General features: G+C 33.6%; 1 protein-coding gene across 1 annotated transcript in view; it reads right to left on the bottom strand.

Moving 5' to 3' along the window:
• Positions 1-19,287, bottom strand: part of LOC128211510 (insulin-degrading enzyme-like) — a 33,982-nt gene extending 14,695 nt beyond the window's left edge. The window contains exons 1-19 of the mRNA XM_052916376.1: positions 19,159-19,287; positions 13,592-13,776; positions 12,788-12,864; positions 12,503-12,529; positions 12,068-12,171; positions 11,506-11,675; positions 11,073-11,195; positions 10,311-10,513; positions 9,843-9,915; positions 6,333-6,425; positions 5,226-5,317; positions 4,565-4,645; positions 4,326-4,429; positions 3,972-4,074; positions 3,401-3,496; positions 1,945-1,971; positions 1,444-1,526; positions 998-1,142; positions 744-854 (exon numbers count right to left, since the gene is read on the bottom strand). Coding sequence (XP_052772336.1) covers positions 744-854; positions 998-1,142; positions 1,444-1,526; positions 1,945-1,971; positions 3,401-3,496; positions 3,972-4,074; positions 4,326-4,429; positions 4,565-4,645; positions 5,226-5,317; positions 6,333-6,425; positions 9,843-9,915; positions 10,311-10,513; positions 11,073-11,195; positions 11,506-11,675; positions 12,068-12,171; positions 12,503-12,529; positions 12,788-12,864; positions 13,592-13,776; positions 19,159-19,238 — 1,977 coding nt within the window. The 5' untranslated portion in view covers positions 19,239-19,287. The remainder of the gene's footprint in view (positions 1-743; positions 855-997; positions 1,143-1,443; positions 1,527-1,944; positions 1,972-3,400; positions 3,497-3,971; positions 4,075-4,325; positions 4,430-4,564; positions 4,646-5,225; positions 5,318-6,332; positions 6,426-9,842; positions 9,916-10,310; positions 10,514-11,072; positions 11,196-11,505; positions 11,676-12,067; positions 12,172-12,502; positions 12,530-12,787; positions 12,865-13,591; positions 13,777-19,158) is intronic.
• Between the last annotated feature and the right edge of the window lie 252 nt (positions 19,288-19,539).

The following is a 19,539-nucleotide window of genomic DNA, read 5'->3' as shown; positions in this document are numbered from 1 at the left end:
CGAGCTAGGTGCGAAAATATTCATGACTTGCGACATGTCGCTAAACTACGGTGCATTTCGAAATAACAAACTGTCATAATTGGAGGTTATTTAATATGTGTGAATAATTAAAGTTGTTTGTTTGTTGTTTTTGATTAAAGAGACATTTATTGTAAAAAAGACATTTATTGAAACGCATGAGGAAGCCGGTGGTTTTATATCATGGGAAAATTCAACAACAATGAAAGTAACGCGACGAAGAAATTTCTCTACACTGCATGTAGAAAGCAAACTTTTTTTAAACCAATTAATTAAATTGAATTAAATAAATTTGAGACAAATAAATCATTTTTTAACTTAATTTTTCAATAATACGATTGCTGTTATTACGACGGTTATATGTAACAAGACCGTTCAATTGCAGAAGTCAGACATCAGACATAAATTGAACTCAGATGTGTTGGGTTTGGTGATATTTTTTTGTAATTCGGATGTGTCGAATGTTTGTTATGTCCACTTTTTTCCCTAGGTCCCGACAAGGTCGACGTAACAAGTTTTGACTGTATATATATTCCTCATATATTAGATTCAACTTTTTCTATACAAATATTAAATAGAAAATGTGATGGTTTAAATGGTGTTTTTTTTCTGTACAGAAAATCGGCTGTATTTTGCCATAGTTTAAAATCTTGGAAATAAAAACAAATATTTTTAAATAAATAGGAAGTTTCTAATTACATGTTATCAATGAAAACACTACTTACAAGTTCCTTGATGATATCATATCGTTTTGGGTCGATTTCAAATGTGACCATCTTTTCTAAGACCCTCATCAGAAGAACATCGAGCTTGTCATTATAGCCTTTCACACTCAGCTGCAATTCAGAACTTTGCATCATCTATAAACAAGTAATAAAAGTTAATCTTACTAACTGTAAAAATAAAATATTGTTACAAATTTTGCAGTGAAAAAAAAAAAAGTTGAGAACCAGACATATTGTCCCAACTATTCACTTACAGCCACACCATAGGCAGTGCTATTGAAGTTATACTTCAGACCAGCTATCTCAGCATTGTACGCATACTCATTAAGCGCATCTTTGAACAGCTGCACAAACATCACCGCCATGTTTGCGTGTAGAGGGTCCAGGTATGCCAGAGGACTGAAATATGGATATGTAGAACTTTACACTAAATTGTAAGTAGCTTGACCTCTGAACATGTGGGTAGCTTGACCTCTGGATATGTAAAACTTTAGACTAAAATGTGTGTAGGTTGACTCTGGATATGTTAAATCTGGACATATTGGGATATATAATTATATCTATGAAAGTAAAGTTATGCTCAATTTAATTTCTTTTATGACAGCTGATGTGGTAATATGAATGGAATATTTTCCATTTTGTGGACAATAGAAAGTGATACTCACTATAATGTTGGAGTAATAACTTGATTTCTATTAACCTGGTAAGTTCAAAGTTGGCAAAAGCTTTTGGCAGTTTGAATGTGTTATCCTGCTTGAACCACAGTCGTGCCATCCCACTGTCCTGCAAAGATAAACTTTCTAAATCACCGTGTGAGCACAAATAGTTCCATTTCATGAGTGGTGATGCCACCAGTAAAATATTTACTTTTGGTGTTCACAAGAATAAAATTTAGTGATATCTTAAACTAAAAACATTTTTTTTTCTTTTCATTACTTGTCTAAAAGGATAAAGAATGTACATTTTAAGAAAAGCACCTAAATTTATAAGGGAACATAATACCATTTTTTAAATGTTAATGATGTCACTGACAAACAACTTTGAATTGAAAGTTGAATACATTGATGTCTGTAACATGTTGACAAATATCAACAGAAAACCAGGCAACAACTTTTTCTGACTGAAGAAACCATTTACATGTTCACAAACTTATTTAAAAGCGAAGAATTATTGACAGAACATCAGGGGAAAATAATCCAACCTTTATCATCCTGGGCACACTGGATTGCTGCAATGAGAGAAAAAAGGATGTCTTACATATATATTAATATACTGTTTTTATTTGCAACAAAAGAAGAACGCTTTGTGGTAAAAAATTATAAGCACTTGATAATATTATGAAATAATTTATTAATATAAATAATTTAACATGATACTCCAATCTGAAAGATATCATAAGAAATGTGCTCAAATTAAACTTATATACCAGAAGCCAATTGTTTAAATCAGACCTTCGACTTTATATTTTGTAAAACAAGTTAGCATTCAGGGGCGATAACGGTCAAAGTGATCTGATATAATGGGTAAGATATAATGCTCAACAGTTATTTAAAAATTGAAAAAGAAACAATGTAGTTTTTGGCTAATTTTGACATTTCCAAATGCCCTTCTCTTGGCTGACTTCAATAATCTTGCTAAAATAGTCCCTAGCAAAATACCTGTAATCGGTTTTACAATCATTGTTAAAGTTAGAGAGCAGATAAAGTCAATTGAAGGGCCATAACTTAGGAGTCATAGGGGCTGGTTATCAAACTCTTGCAAGATGTTATCCTCATCAGTGTGTGTACACCATGAGATAAATTGAGTTATCAATGCTACGTCAGATTGCAATATTTTGCTTTGAATGAAGACTTTTAACAAAGATAACTTCACTATTTCTTCACCATTTTAAATGAAACATAACGCAGTCTACGCCGCTTTCAGAGCCCTACTTTCGGTCTTTTACCAGAGTTTGATTGAGAGTTTAGTTTCTTAAAACACTTTGATGAACCTTTTCACAAAATGGCCGTCTGACAGAGCACTGTCAAAACATTATTTTGAAACAGGTTTTGTCGAAGTGTTTGATGAAACTAATCACCTTATCAAAGTCCGGTAATGAAACAAAGGCGGGACTCTTTAAACTGCATAGACTGCCCTTTGTTTCATTCAAAATAGTGTAGTTTAAAAAAAGTTATCTTTGTTTTAAGTCTTCATTTTAAGCAGAATGTTGCCTTCCGACGTAGCATATATGACGTAATTTCTTATGTGGTATACACACACTGAGAATATCCATGTTAAATTGCCTGATTAAAATTAGATATTTAACCCTTCAAGTAAGATAGAGGACACTGTCAACTTGGTTAACAGAGAAAAAACTGATTACTGAATATAAAATGCATGCCACGTAGCGTTAATATACATCAAAGTCAAGTTCAGTACAGGTCAGACCAGGATAGATAGCAAGCAATTGTGTCCTCAAAGCCTGCCCTATATTTCCGACCTAACTAAAAAAATGCAACAATAATCTGAAAACAATTAATAGATTTATTTACAAAACTAATTAATAAAAATATATCACCATCTTTCTTCTTAGAATATAATAATTGAAGCCAATTTGGCCCAATAATAGTTAAGAACCTTTCACAGCAAGTTTTAGGATGTCATAATTATTTGCATACCTCTGTTTCTCTGGGAACCAGTTCAAAATTTGTCGGGATGAATTCGTTGATTTCTGGCAGGCTAAGTTTGTCGCTAACGCCGCAGGTCTCCCACATCTTATGTTTGCAAAAGAAGAAACAAAATGAATATTTTACAATAAAAGGCCAATACATATAGACCGGAATTAACTTAACTGGATTTTCCCATGCCGGTACAAATAAAAGGTGAATATCGAGATATTGAAATTCATGTAACAGTCCAATGACTCTATTGCCTCCGAAGTAACGTGTGTATATAACAATGGTTTAATTTTGTTTGTACTGGAGGATTAGGCTGGGAAAACCCGAATAACTATAATTCCGGGCTTAAACTATTCATTTTCTTTTTCCATGTCTACCTGGAAAAAAATCCGTAGTAGTTTTTATTTTTTTTATATTTTTTAGACATTTTTTTTTTAGTTTATGGTTGTCAAATACCATTTGCCAACCATAAGGGGAAAAAATGGAAACAAGTGTTCAGAGGGAACCAGGAGACGTGTATACAGTGTTACACAAACATATCATCAAAAGCTTGGAAGAATAGGCTTGATACCTTGATTTTTTCATCCGGTATTTTCTTAATATTGTAGTCGGTGCCATACCATTCCTCTTTCTTGTCCGTCTGTCCCTCAAACTTCTTGGCAATTACAGACACTCTAGAGACATAAAAAAGGAGCTAGTTCATGTTTTACTGCTAAGAAGAATCCTGGGAAGTCATTTATAAAGGTGCAAGTACATGTAAGTAAGGTTCAACATATGAAATAAGGCCTCCAGGGATTGCAGTGTAATTTGACAGAAATTGGCGAAGTGATGAAGCCATTTTAATCAATTGTTGAAAATGACGAGCAACTTTGTGGTTTAGCAAGGTAAAAATAAGAGAGCACGCTCAGGTATACCAGTCTCATACCTCATTTTGCTAGGCAGCAATTTATCAAGTACCATGGTAATGAGCTCTGGTTTGTAGTCTGTTTGCAGGTAGTGGGCACATAGTACCTCGTTCATTGGGTAGTCCTGTAAATTATAAAAAGTACTGAGTGGAGAAAAACAATATTCTTGCTGTTGATAAGGGAATTTTTCATTTAACATTTTGATTTAGAATTCCTGATACAGTGCTTATATAACTTCTGGGCCTCTCCTGGATATTACCTGCAGGATCCCTGATATAGCGGATGTATAACTTCTGGGCCTCTCCTTGTCCTTGAACCTGAACTGCATTCGACCCAGGTCCTGAATAATTCAAACAGGTATTACAGTCATTGAAATCAGACTTTTGAATGAACAGGCCTAAATTATTTTACTACTACTTGGCATAAAAAAAATGCAAGCCCGGCTATATAAAATCTATAAATTTTTAGCAACCCCGGAAAGCATTCCACAATTAAGGGCTAGTGGGCTGGTGCCAATGTGTTATTGAATTTTAGCCAGTATTAAAAATGTACACAAAATTAAGGAAATAAAAAATATAGCTGTTGTCATCTGTAACATTTATACTGATTTAAGATAATTTAAGTTAAGACAATGATATCTAAATAGAACATGCCCCAGATCATGGTGATTTATCAATTATATCAAAGTAATAAATCTCACACCATGCTTTCTTAAGAATTGTAACTGCACTCAGTCAAGAGCTCTAACTCAGTGTAGAATTAACTGTATTCATCTTTCATTATGCCTGCTATATATGAATCCTTGAAGTTTAAATCGACTCATCAATGGAGTATGATATAGCGCATGTTTTTGACAGAAGGAAGAGACCATTAAAAAGTAATTCATCTACACGGCTTTACACTGTTTACAACCAACTTACAGCGCACTCCTTGAATATCCATTCCCGGGGTCCTTCATTTTTCAGCATGTTCAAATATTGGTAGGTCAGTGTTATTATGTCATCAACATGTTCTGAAAATATTAATGGGATTATTTTAAATAAATATATAACAACAGATAATTTATTAAATTCATAACAAAAAATCCCTGTACATTTGTGACATGAACATTAATGGTACAAAAAAGAAAAAGAAAATAGTCATTAATTTTCTTCAATGTTGCCATAAAATATTCACTTTTTCTTTTGAGATTAGTTATGTTGATAAAATATGTTTTATTTTTAATTACTACTGATATAAGTGTAGTAAAGAATGATAGTAGCATCTTTCGGGTATATATTTTAGTTGATTAAGCAATCACAATTGATGTAAATATACTGTAAATTAGTAATAGTAGGAAGAAATGGTATTTTGTGAGCGTATATAATAGACCCAGCATCCTGTTATAGAAGAGCTTGTCAGCCTGCTAGGCAGGAGTCACAAATAGCTATTGCTATGATTCAATAGTGCATGGGCTGTTTAAACCCACAGAGCATTGCAATCTGTGTGGAGCAAACACCTAGCAACAGAGTTGCAGTGCATGGTATAGGAAACATTGTCTTTCATTTGATCATTGCACATATACATATAGCTAATATTCCCGTAATCCGGGTTCAGAGTCGCTTTGGATATTGACAGGAGACGGCTGGCACAAGCCGTAAAGGTTCTGAGACACTCAGAACATCGGCATCGTTTGCAGGTTTGCAGAGACGATGATAGATAGACAGAATGGTTGGCTCCAGAAACCATTAGCTGTACATATTGCTTACAATGCAATGAATTGTGTTGACTGCAGAAACTTATGTCACACACACCTTACGGCCGACCTGATAGATTACTATAATAGATATAAACACCAATTTAGCTTCAAACACAGAAACTTTTATAAACTAACTAGTCATATTAGAAAGGCTGCACTTCGAAGTGAACAGAGATTTTGTACGCCCATGATTAGCAATTCAAATCATTAAGCATCAAAGGTGAAGCAATATACTTCTTCCAATAATGTGTCTGGTCCGACTGATATTGTAGTATACTTATGATCGTACCTAGCCCCTCCTCTGTAAGGTCGACATTGACGATAAAGAACATGAATCCCCGAGCTCCTGCCTGCTGTCCTCCCGCCAGTGTGTTCACCCAACCTGCAGTCAGAGTACAAATAATGTCCCATTACATTATGCAAACACCAACTGCGTGTATAGATATATAAGTAGAGTTATCAATATAAACTTAGACATGTATATGGGTGCTTTTCAAAATAATGAGGCAAAAGTGTGACATATGGGTTGAAAATTCAAACCCAGTTTTCATTATTGTCACCTATTTTACATGAAAGTAAATACTTCAAATTACACAGAAATAACTTTGGGAAAGTATCAGGAAATACAAATAAAAACATATTTTGACCTTAAATCCAAATATTGCAAACATTTCTAACAATATGGGTGATCTATAAAAGTGTCTTATGACAAGAACCTAGCATAAATCAGATGCTTTTTCTGAATTTTATAATCAGTAATTGGTACCTGTGTGTAGTCATGTGCATAATAATTCAGTTGTTTGAGAAAAATAAAAAAATCAACACATTTTGTCTAAATTTGAAACCAAAAATAAATTGTTACCTCACAAAGTTTATGCTGTAATTAAAACAAGAATTAAATAAGGGAAAAATCTACATTTACTTCACCTTATACATCTTTATAGACCACATACCAAATTTCAAGAATGTATTGTAATTTACATTTGCCAAATTTTTCATTTCAAAATTGAACCATATTTCGGTGCACAGGGGACACATATTGAAAGCCAATATAATATGCATTTATATTCACTTTTATGTTAATAAAAACATTATTTGTGATCAACATAAGACATTTCTGTGTATATGTTAGAGTGTATTCCTCAAAATTTCTTCAGTATCACATTTTTCACAACAATTTCCTCAAAATTCAACAGCATGTAATGATGCAAATGGAAAATAATGGCTAAGAGAACAGCTTACAGCAAAAAGTCACATATATAACATTTATTACTTCAAATTGAGTCCAAAAATAAGAAAATATCATCAATGGTAGTAAAAAGTACTAGAATTCAAACATGTTTAGTACTTTGTTATGTAATGGAAAGAGTGCACAGGGGACAAATCATAATGCAAGTAATATTTTTTAATTATGTAATTATTTTTGTAACTTAACTTTTCCTGGTGAACATTTTTACAATAAGAGGAATTGTACTTTCATTAAAGCTTGAAACAATACTGTAAATGTTCGAAAAGATTACATTAGAGCCTACAAAACTAAATTTCTTATCAATGGAATAAAATATGTCCACAGCGTGGAATAAAGTTTTTGGTCTCAATGCACCTGTTACCATTAAACACTTTTGTGAACATGTATAAATTAAAAGATGCCTCTTTGCCTTTGTCATCCTACTTAATAGAATAGAATCTGTTTTATTAGGCATTTTTCAAGAATTAAATTTTTGGTTTTCACAAGGATTTAAGTTCACCTGGCTTTGACATGGTTTTACTTTGGTCCATTTTTAGGCGCTCAAATTGCCAAAGACTTTTCTTGCAACTCCACATATTCTTAGCATTGCTTGTGTATACTAGCTACCTTTTTATTTTTTTCCTGATTTAGTTGATGTGCCTACTTTTCTTATGACTATGACTGACAGACATCACCAATTGTGTAATTTTCTACGACATGACTTATTTTAAGACCTTCACTTCGGTTTACCATACAGTTAATTGTGGAGGCCCATGCCACGGAATCTCTCTGAAGGGGTTGTTTTGCATGTTGTGCTTTTTCTGAACTGATGCTGCTGCAACTGTGTGTGTTCATACCTTCTCATTTTAACCTTTCTCCTTTTATTTTGTCTGTCATTTTCTGGACTTTTATTGTTTCCTCATTTCTCTTCATTTTATTTCTTCTCTGCCTCTGCTTGTTTAGTTTCTCCTTTTCTTTTATTTGTAAATCATAAATAGGATCTATTTGTCCTCTTTCTTAGGGTTTGAGCAATACCTGGCAAATTCTGCTCTTTTTCTCTGAGTATCTTGATCTCTGTCATACATTTTCTGCAACTTTTGATCTTTCCTAAGTCATTCTCTGCGCTTCCTAGACTTCATTGTGTTAATATTTTCAACAGTCTTTTCTTCATTTATTTTCATATTTTCTATGTGATCTCTTTGGAAAAGGGAGCTTAACTACAAGATTTTCCACTACTTATTTCCTGTACAGAATTATAATCTGGTATATGTGCTATCCATATAAAAAAATGTCCCCTGTGCACTGAATTGAAGCATATTATAATACCTTGCACATTAAACAAAATATGCTATCTTATGTGCCTCAATATTGAAACTGAATTTAAATTAATTTAATAAACCTTTAGAAGTAAACATTTAATGGCTTTATAATTAAATAATAAAAAAACAGTATTTATAACACACTTACAATCAAGTTGCTAAACTATCAAGTGATGCCTAAATATAACATACACACTTCTCAGAATGTGGAAATAGCACCATATTTGTCAGTTATGACATTTTATTGAAATCTGCTAAAACAGGGTGCACAGGGGACATTACTTTAAACCATGCAGATGCTTCAAATCTCTGTATGTGAGAGGCTGAAGACTGTTTTTGCATTTGTTGTAACTTTCTTTTCTGGGAAATACAGCAGAATATCATTTTATTGAAGAAATTATAGAAATCTGACAACTAACAACCGAAAAGGTGCACAGGGGAAATTTTGTAGTAATAAGACAAGCATCTGAGTTACGGACAAAATAATGTATGAAATAATAAAACTATGTCATTTATATAAAGCTGACAGGTTAAAGTTATTAAAATAACATAGTTATTGGGTGCACAGGGGTCAAATTTAGCAACATATTCTTACACAACTTTTTTGCTGATTGAGCCATCCATTTGAAATTCAACAATTTTCTTAACAAGATTGATTGGCCAATAATGTGCCTGAAAACACTTCCCAAAAGTGAAAGGAATAAAAATTAGGAGAGATAAAAGAAAAAGCCTCATTATTTTGAAAAGCACCCATATGATCCTGTTTGAATAGTAATAACTATTGAACATAATTTTTATTGTGGTCAGCTAATCATGGCTGTGCCTGTCCCACATAGTGGTCCAGGGCTAGACCAATTAGATCAAATTGTCAATTCAAATTTTCATTAACTATAAAGGAACATGGACACTATCTAAATTGATTGGCATTCTTTTCAATGTTTACTTTATTTATCCCTACCCCATTTGTCTGCTTTTTAAATGTTCTGCATCTATGAACAACTTCTTGTTTTAATTAATTAAAACACACTGTTGCATTTAATAAAAATGAATTCATATATAACCTATCATGAAAAATATGTATTTATTCAACTCATATAATAGAAGTATATGATCATAAAAGTCATGAAAGTCATTTTTTTACAATCATGATATGCAAATTCATATAGATGGCGCCCAAGATCCTTAAAATATTTGCCAAAATATTCTCAAATAAAAGTGCAACATGTTGTTTTAACTGTAAAAGTGTCCTCACCTCTAGCCTTCAACTCAGAGAGCAGACTTCCCTTGCCTTCATGGCCGATCAAGTGACCCAGGTAGTGACCAGGCTGGACAATACAACATACATGTATACAATGTAAAACAAACAACTGTTGTCAATCAACTTTAAACCAATTAAACTCATAGGTAGGATGTTTCACAAGGAATTAAGTCCTATGTTGTCTGGGAAGCAAGAGTATTAAGAAGTGGAAACCCATTGGCCCAGTTTAGTGTTTGAGAAACAAACCGATATGTGTCAAAACCTTGTAATACAAACACTATTTGCATTAACAAAATAAAATGAAGCATCAATATATATCCAAACTTTAAAACAAATAAGGTTTTGAACAAGAACTTGCATTATTTCTATGTAGCGAGTAGTCATTGATGTAACTTCTACAGATTTGAAATGACTAGTATATGTTATCTCTACAATACATATTTATGATAGGGGTAGATTTACGTTTGTCTTGTAGTAGTTGTGTAGGTCTGGAATTGACCAGGTGATGTTCAGATTACGGATGTCTTTCACAGGCGTCACATAACACATATTCCCCAGCTGCTCCGGGCCGTACGGGTGTTCAGTCCACTCTGGTATAGATAAGTCTAAGTTGTCCACACCCGAAAACAGGGGTACCACCATCTCCGATAGTTGGTCTAGATTTTCTGGAAAAATAAATGCATTATTCTTCAGTATAAATCACATGAAAGAGCTAAGAATGATAGTGTACAGTGTATGCCTTACAGTGATAAATATTATTCAGAATTTAGAAAATAGGGTTCAGGTTCGACTTGAAAACTGATAAGATACTACATGTATGTTAACTTTATTGTGAGCACAGTTCAAAAATGACAAATGCACAACGCAAATAGACTTTATAGAATGTCCAATTGCTAAAAAGTGTAACTATCCTAACATTTGGTCAGTGTTACAGAGGAATTATGCCAACTTATTGTGGACACAAGGCAATATTAGGGTATTTCTTATAATGAAGCTTCTACTGATTTCTTTGAGCTTGATTGTGAAGACAGCTAAAAGCTCTGAAGTCCATTTCCTTGGTAAAAACTGGTATTTCTTCTTCCTTGTATTTAGATATTTTTGATAAAAAAAGAAGATTATAAATTTCCCTAAGTTATCAAATAGAACACATTGACCAATCATTCTCACAAATTAGGGTAGCCAAGTATTTAAATATTCTGTATGAGGAAGAATGGGGGACCCCACCTTTGCCAAGAATGGTAAGCGACATAAGGTTGGCAGAGTAGTACTGGTCATGGAATTTTAACAGCTCTTCACGAACATCATAGCCAAGCTGCTTAGACCTCGTCTCCAGGGTATGCTTGTTTCCTGTGGAATAGCATATTAAATTGAGGTTACTTCTGAAAAGTTCGGAGATTGTGAGTAATTTCTCTTAAAAACTTGAACAGCTATACTTCAGCAAAGATTATTTAGAATACACATACATAAAAAATTATTACATAAAAAATTATTATAAGATCCAAAATATTACTTCTTTAAAAGACCACTTGAAACATCAAGAAAGTATTAAATTAATCTCCAGTTACATAAGATAAGATTTTTTTAATTCTAAGAGATATATCATCTTATAAATGACAAAAAGTAAACAAATACAGCTTCAATCATTTAATTCCAATACCTGTCCCGAACTTGTTGTAATCATGACTTGGGTTTGAGAGGGATTTTTCCAGCTGGTAAATCCTCCACGAGTCATTCTGCAGGTTTTTATCATTTTCTGAATTCACAGCATTTATCTCGCGTTCAGTGGCCGTGGCAGTGAACAAAGGCTCTAGGAAAAACTGGGCAAACCTGAAGTTACAATATGGTGTTATTTCTCATGTTCAGTGGCTAAAGCAGTAAATAAAGGCTGTAAGAAACACTGAATGAAACGTACTTGTATCCTGTTCATTTGGTGAAAATGAAACATTGATAGCACACTAGGACACTTGATATGGTCAAACTACAGCTTGCATATTAAAAGGCCATACTATCTCACAGCTGAAAATGTAAGATAAACACCAATTCTTAAACAGTATTTGGTATGTAATCTCCATATCCATCTTCTCTATAGTATATTTTATTTCTGTTCTAAGGAAGTGCAAGTCCTAAATGAAACAGAATTAAGAGCAAGATTTAATACACCAAATGTTTCAGTAAAGAGTGGTCAGAGTACACAGTCACATAGTTAAGTTGTTTTCTACCTGTCCAATGCTCCATTTAAATACTCAGGGCCAACGTCAAAGAAGTAGTTGGTATGCTCATTTGAAGTGAATGCATTGGAGGCCCCAGCATGCTCATTCAGAAACTGAAAACGAATCAAATGGAATCCATACAGGTACCAGCTTAGGCTGCATAAACATCTTTATACCTAAATGTATTTAAGAAAATAATAAAAGATGATTGTTTTTATAATACTGATAAAGGCCTTATGCTGAAAGATTTAAAAATAAAAGATTTAAAAAAAACATGTGTGTGTATGTTTTTTTGTAACTTATTTAAGATATTATTTATAAATAAAAAATAATAAAATTGTTTTAAAAGATGCCATTATATATATAAAGAGTAGACACCCATACTGATTAGATATTACAATACAAGCAGAACATGATGAATTGAAACATGTATCAGAGTCCTACCTTTGTGTATTCATTTTCCTCCGGATACTGAAATGTATAAATAGTTGCTCAATAAGAATCTATGTATTTGAAATAAACCATTGCTTTTGTATTGTAAAAAAAACACTTATTTGGTGTATTATAATTTGTAAAATTACATGTATACACATATACCAGGTTAATATACAGAATGGGTATGATTGATCAGTTTTAACTGGGTGTACAACTTCATTAGTATTTTCCAAAATAAATTCATACAGACTATAAAAATTAAGACAAAATCAATGAATTTCTAGTAAAATGTACCTTTTTCGTCCCAAGGAACAGCATATGCTCACAGAAATGTGCCAAGCCAGGAATATCCTTGGGATCTTTCATGTGACCTGAAATTAATATCATCAGATACGTTCCTCGTCAACTATCCACACTGAATTCATTTTGATGGCAATGTGTTGATTAATATCTAAGTGACAAAATATAATTTAGCTAACTGCTGTAAGAAGGTAAGCAGCAATTTGTTTCACTGTAATTGCCACTAACTGGAATGCGTCCTGTTTCAGAAAGTTACATTGAAGTTGTTCACAAACTACATCTGCTTTTAAATAATTGAAGATTGGTATCAATGAAATAATTAATTCAGAATAAAACATTGTCTGTTAACTATTCATTTGTGGCAGCATTATATGTTACTCAAATTTGGATTCAGACATTGAAGTTAAAATCTATTTTGAAAAAAAACAGCATTTAAACTTGAGACATTTTGACAATATTTTCTTTTATTTTTCAACATTTAAGCATTATTAAAGTTTATATGTCATTCATAGACATTCATCAATATCAAGTTTTAATCATTTCATATGTTTAAAGCTCAGAAATGACATGTTTCATTATTGTTTTGAAAACTATTCATATAAAAACATCAAATATAGGGTTCTGATTGATCATACGAGTTTTTTGGGCAAACCATATTGTTTTTTTGTCACACATGTCTTTAGAAGGAAAATATCGCTGATAATAAGAATGGATATTAAAATAGATAAAAAAAAATAAAATTAAACATACAAATTTAGTGGATTTCTTTTTATATCACAGACAACTTAAATTACATACCAACATAAACATCCATGGCCGCCGAAGACTTGTCTGTATTCGGGTCACTTATGAGGAAAACTCTCATTCCATTGGTCAGTTCCAGGGCTCTGTATTCTCGATCATCACCTTCAGATTTCACTATTTCATCATTGGACAAGCAATGCTTGATCTGTGCTTGGTTAACCGTACTCATTGCTTGATACCTTTAATTTGATTTAAACATACGGTTAACCTTAGATAACATATAAATATGATAACTGTATTTGTCTAGGTAGCAGATGTTCAAAGCTTATGTCAAATTCACCTTCCCTTCTGGCTTATTATGAATTAAAACATTTTCCTTGTTTTACCTACATAATGTGTAACCTACATTTTACTGTAGGCAAGTGGCAATATTACTGTCAGCAGATGCGCTGTAAAATAAGGCAGTTAATATGCTGTTGATATGAATCTCAAGCTTATGGACCCTTAAGGATAACTCATGTTATTTTTCTTCTATTAAAGTGACACTCATATTCAAAATCATTACATACACATTGTATAACAAACATTTTGTTTAAATTTTGAGTGATAAACCTTTAAAAGCTTACTAAATGATGCAATTATGGAAAATATTAATTACTGAAAACAACATCGTAACTGTGTATTTAAAATATTAAATGATTGGTGAATGCTAAAAGATTTACTGTGATCTACTTTAGCCTCCTAAGATAGAAATACCGTGTTTTATGCAGATTTCTTTCAAATTAATTCGGTATCCTTCATAAGAACCATTGTTTTCAACATTTATTCATCATTTAAGGACTATTAAAACAATATTATTTATTGTGGTCAATCTTATTTTGAAGTAAGAGTACATCTTTAAACTGAATCTTCAGAGCTAGAATAAAACTTTTAGTCCTTTTAAAAGACTAATGTCATTACAACTAAGTAACAGTCATCAGATTGAAGATTGGACGATACACCTTGAATCAATATCACAGTCCTGACTGCAATTAATCAACAGCCAACAACTAAATGTTGTTGTTGATTCTGATCGTAAGTATGAGCAATAGCGGTATCCATAAAAAAATGTAGTTTTACTTTAATGACCATTATTTAATCATTTACAATATAATTTATGCCAATTATACATTTTTGGAAAGGTAAGAACACGCTTTCTAGTGATATAAATTAAAATTGTCAAAATTATAGTCGGAGATTTTCATGAGTTTGAAGCAACTTAAAAATAATAAAAAACTAAAGGTCATTTTCATCAAAAAGTTACTAGCAGCATTTCTACATAGGAACTGAACAAATCCTTTTATTGGTGTACCATCCATGTTTGTGTGCAGGAAAAGGGCTGGATGGACCAGGCTCTTTGCTACGACTGGATGAAAACCGTGTGGAACTAACGACCAGGAGCAGACCTGCATCGCTCTCTTCTCATCCTGGATGCTTTCAGGGCACACACAACCCCCGGAATGAAAGAGTTAACGAAAGAGTCAAGGACAACTCCCGCTGTCATTCCCAGAGACAAAGACCGGGCGAAGAAAGAAGCCAGAACTAGATCAAATCTGCGCTTGGATCGTGGGCGCATTGAAAGAGCTGGATCCGAAGATCATTGTTTATGTGTTCAAGAAATGCTCCATATTAAATGCTATATATGGATGGGACCGAAGATGACACCATATGGGAGGAGTTTGTCAAGAAACCAGTGCACCAACAGACAGACGAGGCAGCCGATGAAGAAGGAGACGATGATGGATGCTGTTACTACACGGACAAGACGACCAAAGACATGACCGAGGATGAAATAGAGTGTTCCTTTGAGAGCGACGACGACGACGAGGAATTTGAGGGCTTTGAGGAAAGCGATTTAAGGATAAGCGAATGACAATTTGTGTGATTTGTGTGTTTCTTTGTGCAGTTTGTTTATGTGCTGGTTGAATGTATTTATTTTAAATAATCTGTTATGTTTTATATTACATGAAACGAATAAAAACATATTTTGCTTTGTGTTATCATTGTATGGTTTTAAAGATAACCATCACCATTTTCACTAATTTTTTTAATTTTGTCACTGTCAACAAACATGGTGGCCGAAAATGCCAGACAATTTGACATTTTTCTATGCGTCTTTTAACCAAAAACATAGATTAAAAGATTTTTTCTCCGACTTTTCACAGAATTTTTTCCCTGCGTCTAATACCCCCTATCGTCTTATACCCAGTCATTTACGGTATTACTTATTAACTTACTCCTTATCCTGTTTATGTAAAGATCTGATTCTTGAGGGAAAATGTGTCTGGTTTGGCATAGTTTTTAATAGTATTTTGTTTGTCTAATCAGTACACATTTTCAAGAATAAACCTATTTGCTTACCATTGCCTATCTAGCTTTGACTTAAATATAGTCACTTTTTTTCTATATCATGTAAATATGTCCACAGTTTGGTGGAATCAAGGTCAACTTTGCCAAATATCCTTTCCAGGCTGGTCCTTTTCGACCCAGTTACCATATCGGCCTGGTCCATTTCTGCCTTCTTTGGTAATATTAATATCATTGTTATTAAAAATATCACTGTAAATTTGGGGTATTTTTATCTTAATGTCACCATCAGTCCTATATGACATCGATCCTTCATAGAATAATTACAGACTTTTTTTATTATTTCATCTTTGAACGACTGGTAAAGATTTAAAAGTATAATGTATTATATATATATTAAATAATTTATTTACTATCTATCTTACTATGCCTGTTTTTCAGTGGTCTGGGAGATCCCTGAAAAATATTGTTGTTTTTACATGTATTTTATTTAAAATTACCATTTCAATACATATTGAACTCTAACATGGACTTCAGTATAAAACATTCAATCATAAAAAGATAATCGTTTATGACACTGCAATTTAAGTAACAATCTTGTTCAAGTAACATAGTGTTACTCTGGGTTCCCTCTGGGTTCTAAAAAGTTGTCGGAACTTTTCGGGCCGGGGTTCAGAGGGGGCGAAGCCCTAATTATCGGATTTGTTGTTACACCAGCCGATGTGCTTGATTTATTACAGTGAAAGAATTGATTATCATGCAGGCTGCATAGGCGCCACTTACTTCATTTTGAAAAAAAATAGTTATCACCATAAATTTGCCAAATTTGAAAAATTATCACCACTTTTGGGATCCTGTCGCAAATGGCGGCAATGGCAATAACCAGTGGGAAGCCTGGTTACTGTTTGCACAAATCGATGCCAGAGGTATATCTTTTATAACAGAATCAATTGACATTTAAGAAAAAAAGAATGCCAGAAAAAGGTGATAATTTTATCGTTATTCAAAGAATCAGGCAGAAATGGACAAGGCGGAATTGGACCAGGCCGAAAAGATTATTGGGCAAGTTGATCTGACACCAGTTTGATGTGTTGGTTGATAAGGTAAACAAGGTGGTAAAGTCTATGTCATCGATGTGATGTATCATTTGGAATACTTGTATAAGATCACTTGGCAAGATGGCAAGTTCAGCTCAATCAAACATTGCTCATATGGTAGATCAGGGCTCATCCTACCAGGCGACTTAGGCGATTAAGTCGCCCTGCCCGCGGCAACTTCGCTATTTTCTAAGATCAAAGCGAAGTCAACTTCGCCAACTTTTTCAAAGATCAAAAAGTCGATATATATATTGCTAAGAACTAACGCTTGTCAAAACAGAGCGACTCCGCCTCCCGCCTGTCAGCTCGATTGACAAACAGCCAATCGTGTTAAACCTAGTAAATATGCTCCATTGACTTCAGCCAATGAGATCGCTTGTTTTATTCAATCGAGGCACGTGTTTGCACCATTGACTTTGTGTACATGTGCTACGTCATCAATGTAATAAAATTGTAAGGGATTAATATTTACACTTGCCGATGTTTGTAAATGTCAATTAGTGCCAATTAGGATTTATACTTTATGACAATAGCGGTTTGAATGATGTGCACTGATGACAAATGAACTTAATTGGGTGTGATTATCGCGAAGTTAGCGAGAAGGGCAAGTGCGAATCACAGTTCCAGGTTTGTTATTTTTTTATTTCAGAAATGCTTCCATTATTATTTTTTCTTCGAACGGTTCACATCAATATTCTATATACGAGATATTTTGGATTCTGTTGAATAGTGATCATGCTTTCTACGTGGCTTCTGCGGGATTCCCCAGGCCTGAAACGTAAAGCTGACGATGTTGAAAGTGATGACATGATCGACAGTTCAAATAAGAAATCATTCAAAAAGTCAAATTATCAAAATAATTTCAGTTGGTACAACGAAGATGCAGATAAAAATTGGCACTGCGAAGTTTGTAGAGGTGCTAAGTTGGACAACGCCTACGCCCGTGGACATGACCAACCAGCAAAAACAACCAATCATCAGAGACATGGCTTGTGTAAGTATTTATTAAAACAATAGAAGCATTGCTTAGTCCGCAGATAAATCAATTCAAAGTGGTATTACTTTTAAGGTGTCTGGCTTAATATATTTTAAAACATGTTGTAATATATGCCCAAATTATTTTAAATGACAGCTGAAAATGATGAGATACTGTGAAATATTTTGTGTATTTTCAACAAATCAGCACAAGGCCGCCTTGGAAAAGACAGTTCTGAGTTCCAAGGAACCCATGAAGAAAATTGTACTGGCCAAACTGTCCAAGGATGACGAGCTTGGGGTCAAGCTCCTTAAGACTGCCTACCACCTGGCCAAGCGGGAGCTCCCCAAGGAGGAATTTCAGTACCACCTCCAGCTTGCCGGGGCCATAGGTGCTGATCTCGGCCGACCTTGAGACCTACATTGTGTAGACTGATCAAGTGTATAGTGCTTCTTGTTTTGAGAACTAGGATGTGATGATATATTGACTACTTTTTTGTTTTTTACAATTGATGTAATGTTGTTTGATTTCAGCTAGTTTTGTTTGTATTTATTAGCTTATTTTATTTATTTATCATGTATTTAAATTCAGATATATATTTATGTGTGCATGATAGGTTTGCATGTAATAAAATGTTTGAAACTTGACTTTTTTTTTAAAGATATATACAACAAATTAATTCCAACTAAAAACCAGTATGACTATTTGAAAACAATTTAAACACCTATTTAATTGCATAGAAAAGTTGTCCAGGGCACACCAGAACCCACCATTTGACATTTAAAATCTCAAAATTTTCCGACCTGCATGAGGGGGAAACCCCCTCCCGCACCCTCCCCCGTTCTCACTTCTCCCCAAAATTTCTGTCTAGGATGAGGCCTGTAGATGAGAAAATTCCGGAACTAATTTTGTTGATTGTCTTTGACAGTTTTCAATTATCTGTGGCATGGTCATAACTACATGAACTAAAGTCTGTTCAAAAGATTGGAAAGTCTTTGGATTCAGTTAAAAGAACAATCAAGATTCTAAGCAACATAAATGTCTCTGAAAAGGGTCAACGACAAATGAATATTTCATAATAAATTCTCTTACTAGAAGAAGCCTAGTACTCAAAGGTTAAATGTCAGTGATGGTGGTGCAATTGTCAAATATACATTTATTAGATTCGTCTAAAAAGAAAATCGTATGAACTAAAAAGATACCTTGGTATAACACTGGTGAATGTAACTAGCTTTGTAAGTCTTTTAGATGCAAAGACGGTTAGAAAGTTACGAAATAACATCAATTTTTTGACAGCTGTTTACAATCTGGATCACCAAACGTTCGTAAATGTTTTAAAGCGGGGTGGTGCTAAATGCCGGTACCCGGTATCGATATTAGGAAAAGCCGGTATCACTTTTTGTGATACCAGATTATGTTGATACCGGATTTTTCGTCACAGACGGTACCAGGTAATATAATATTCTCTTAAGAAATCCCGTTTCGATAGGCCCGGTATCAATGTCCCCGACAATCAACCATGACTTTTGATATTGTTGTTTATGCATGCATATGCTTATTAATTTTCTCTTTCACTTATATGC

The sequence above is a fragment of the Mya arenaria genome, chromosome 12 (assembly GCF_026914265.1).
Source record: "Mya arenaria isolate MELC-2E11 chromosome 12, ASM2691426v1".
Lineage (NCBI taxonomy): Eukaryota > Metazoa > Mollusca > Bivalvia > Myida > Myidae > Mya > Mya arenaria.
The sequence above is the reverse complement of the archived record's forward strand: the minus strand, read 5'-3'. Positions and strand labels throughout refer to the sequence as shown.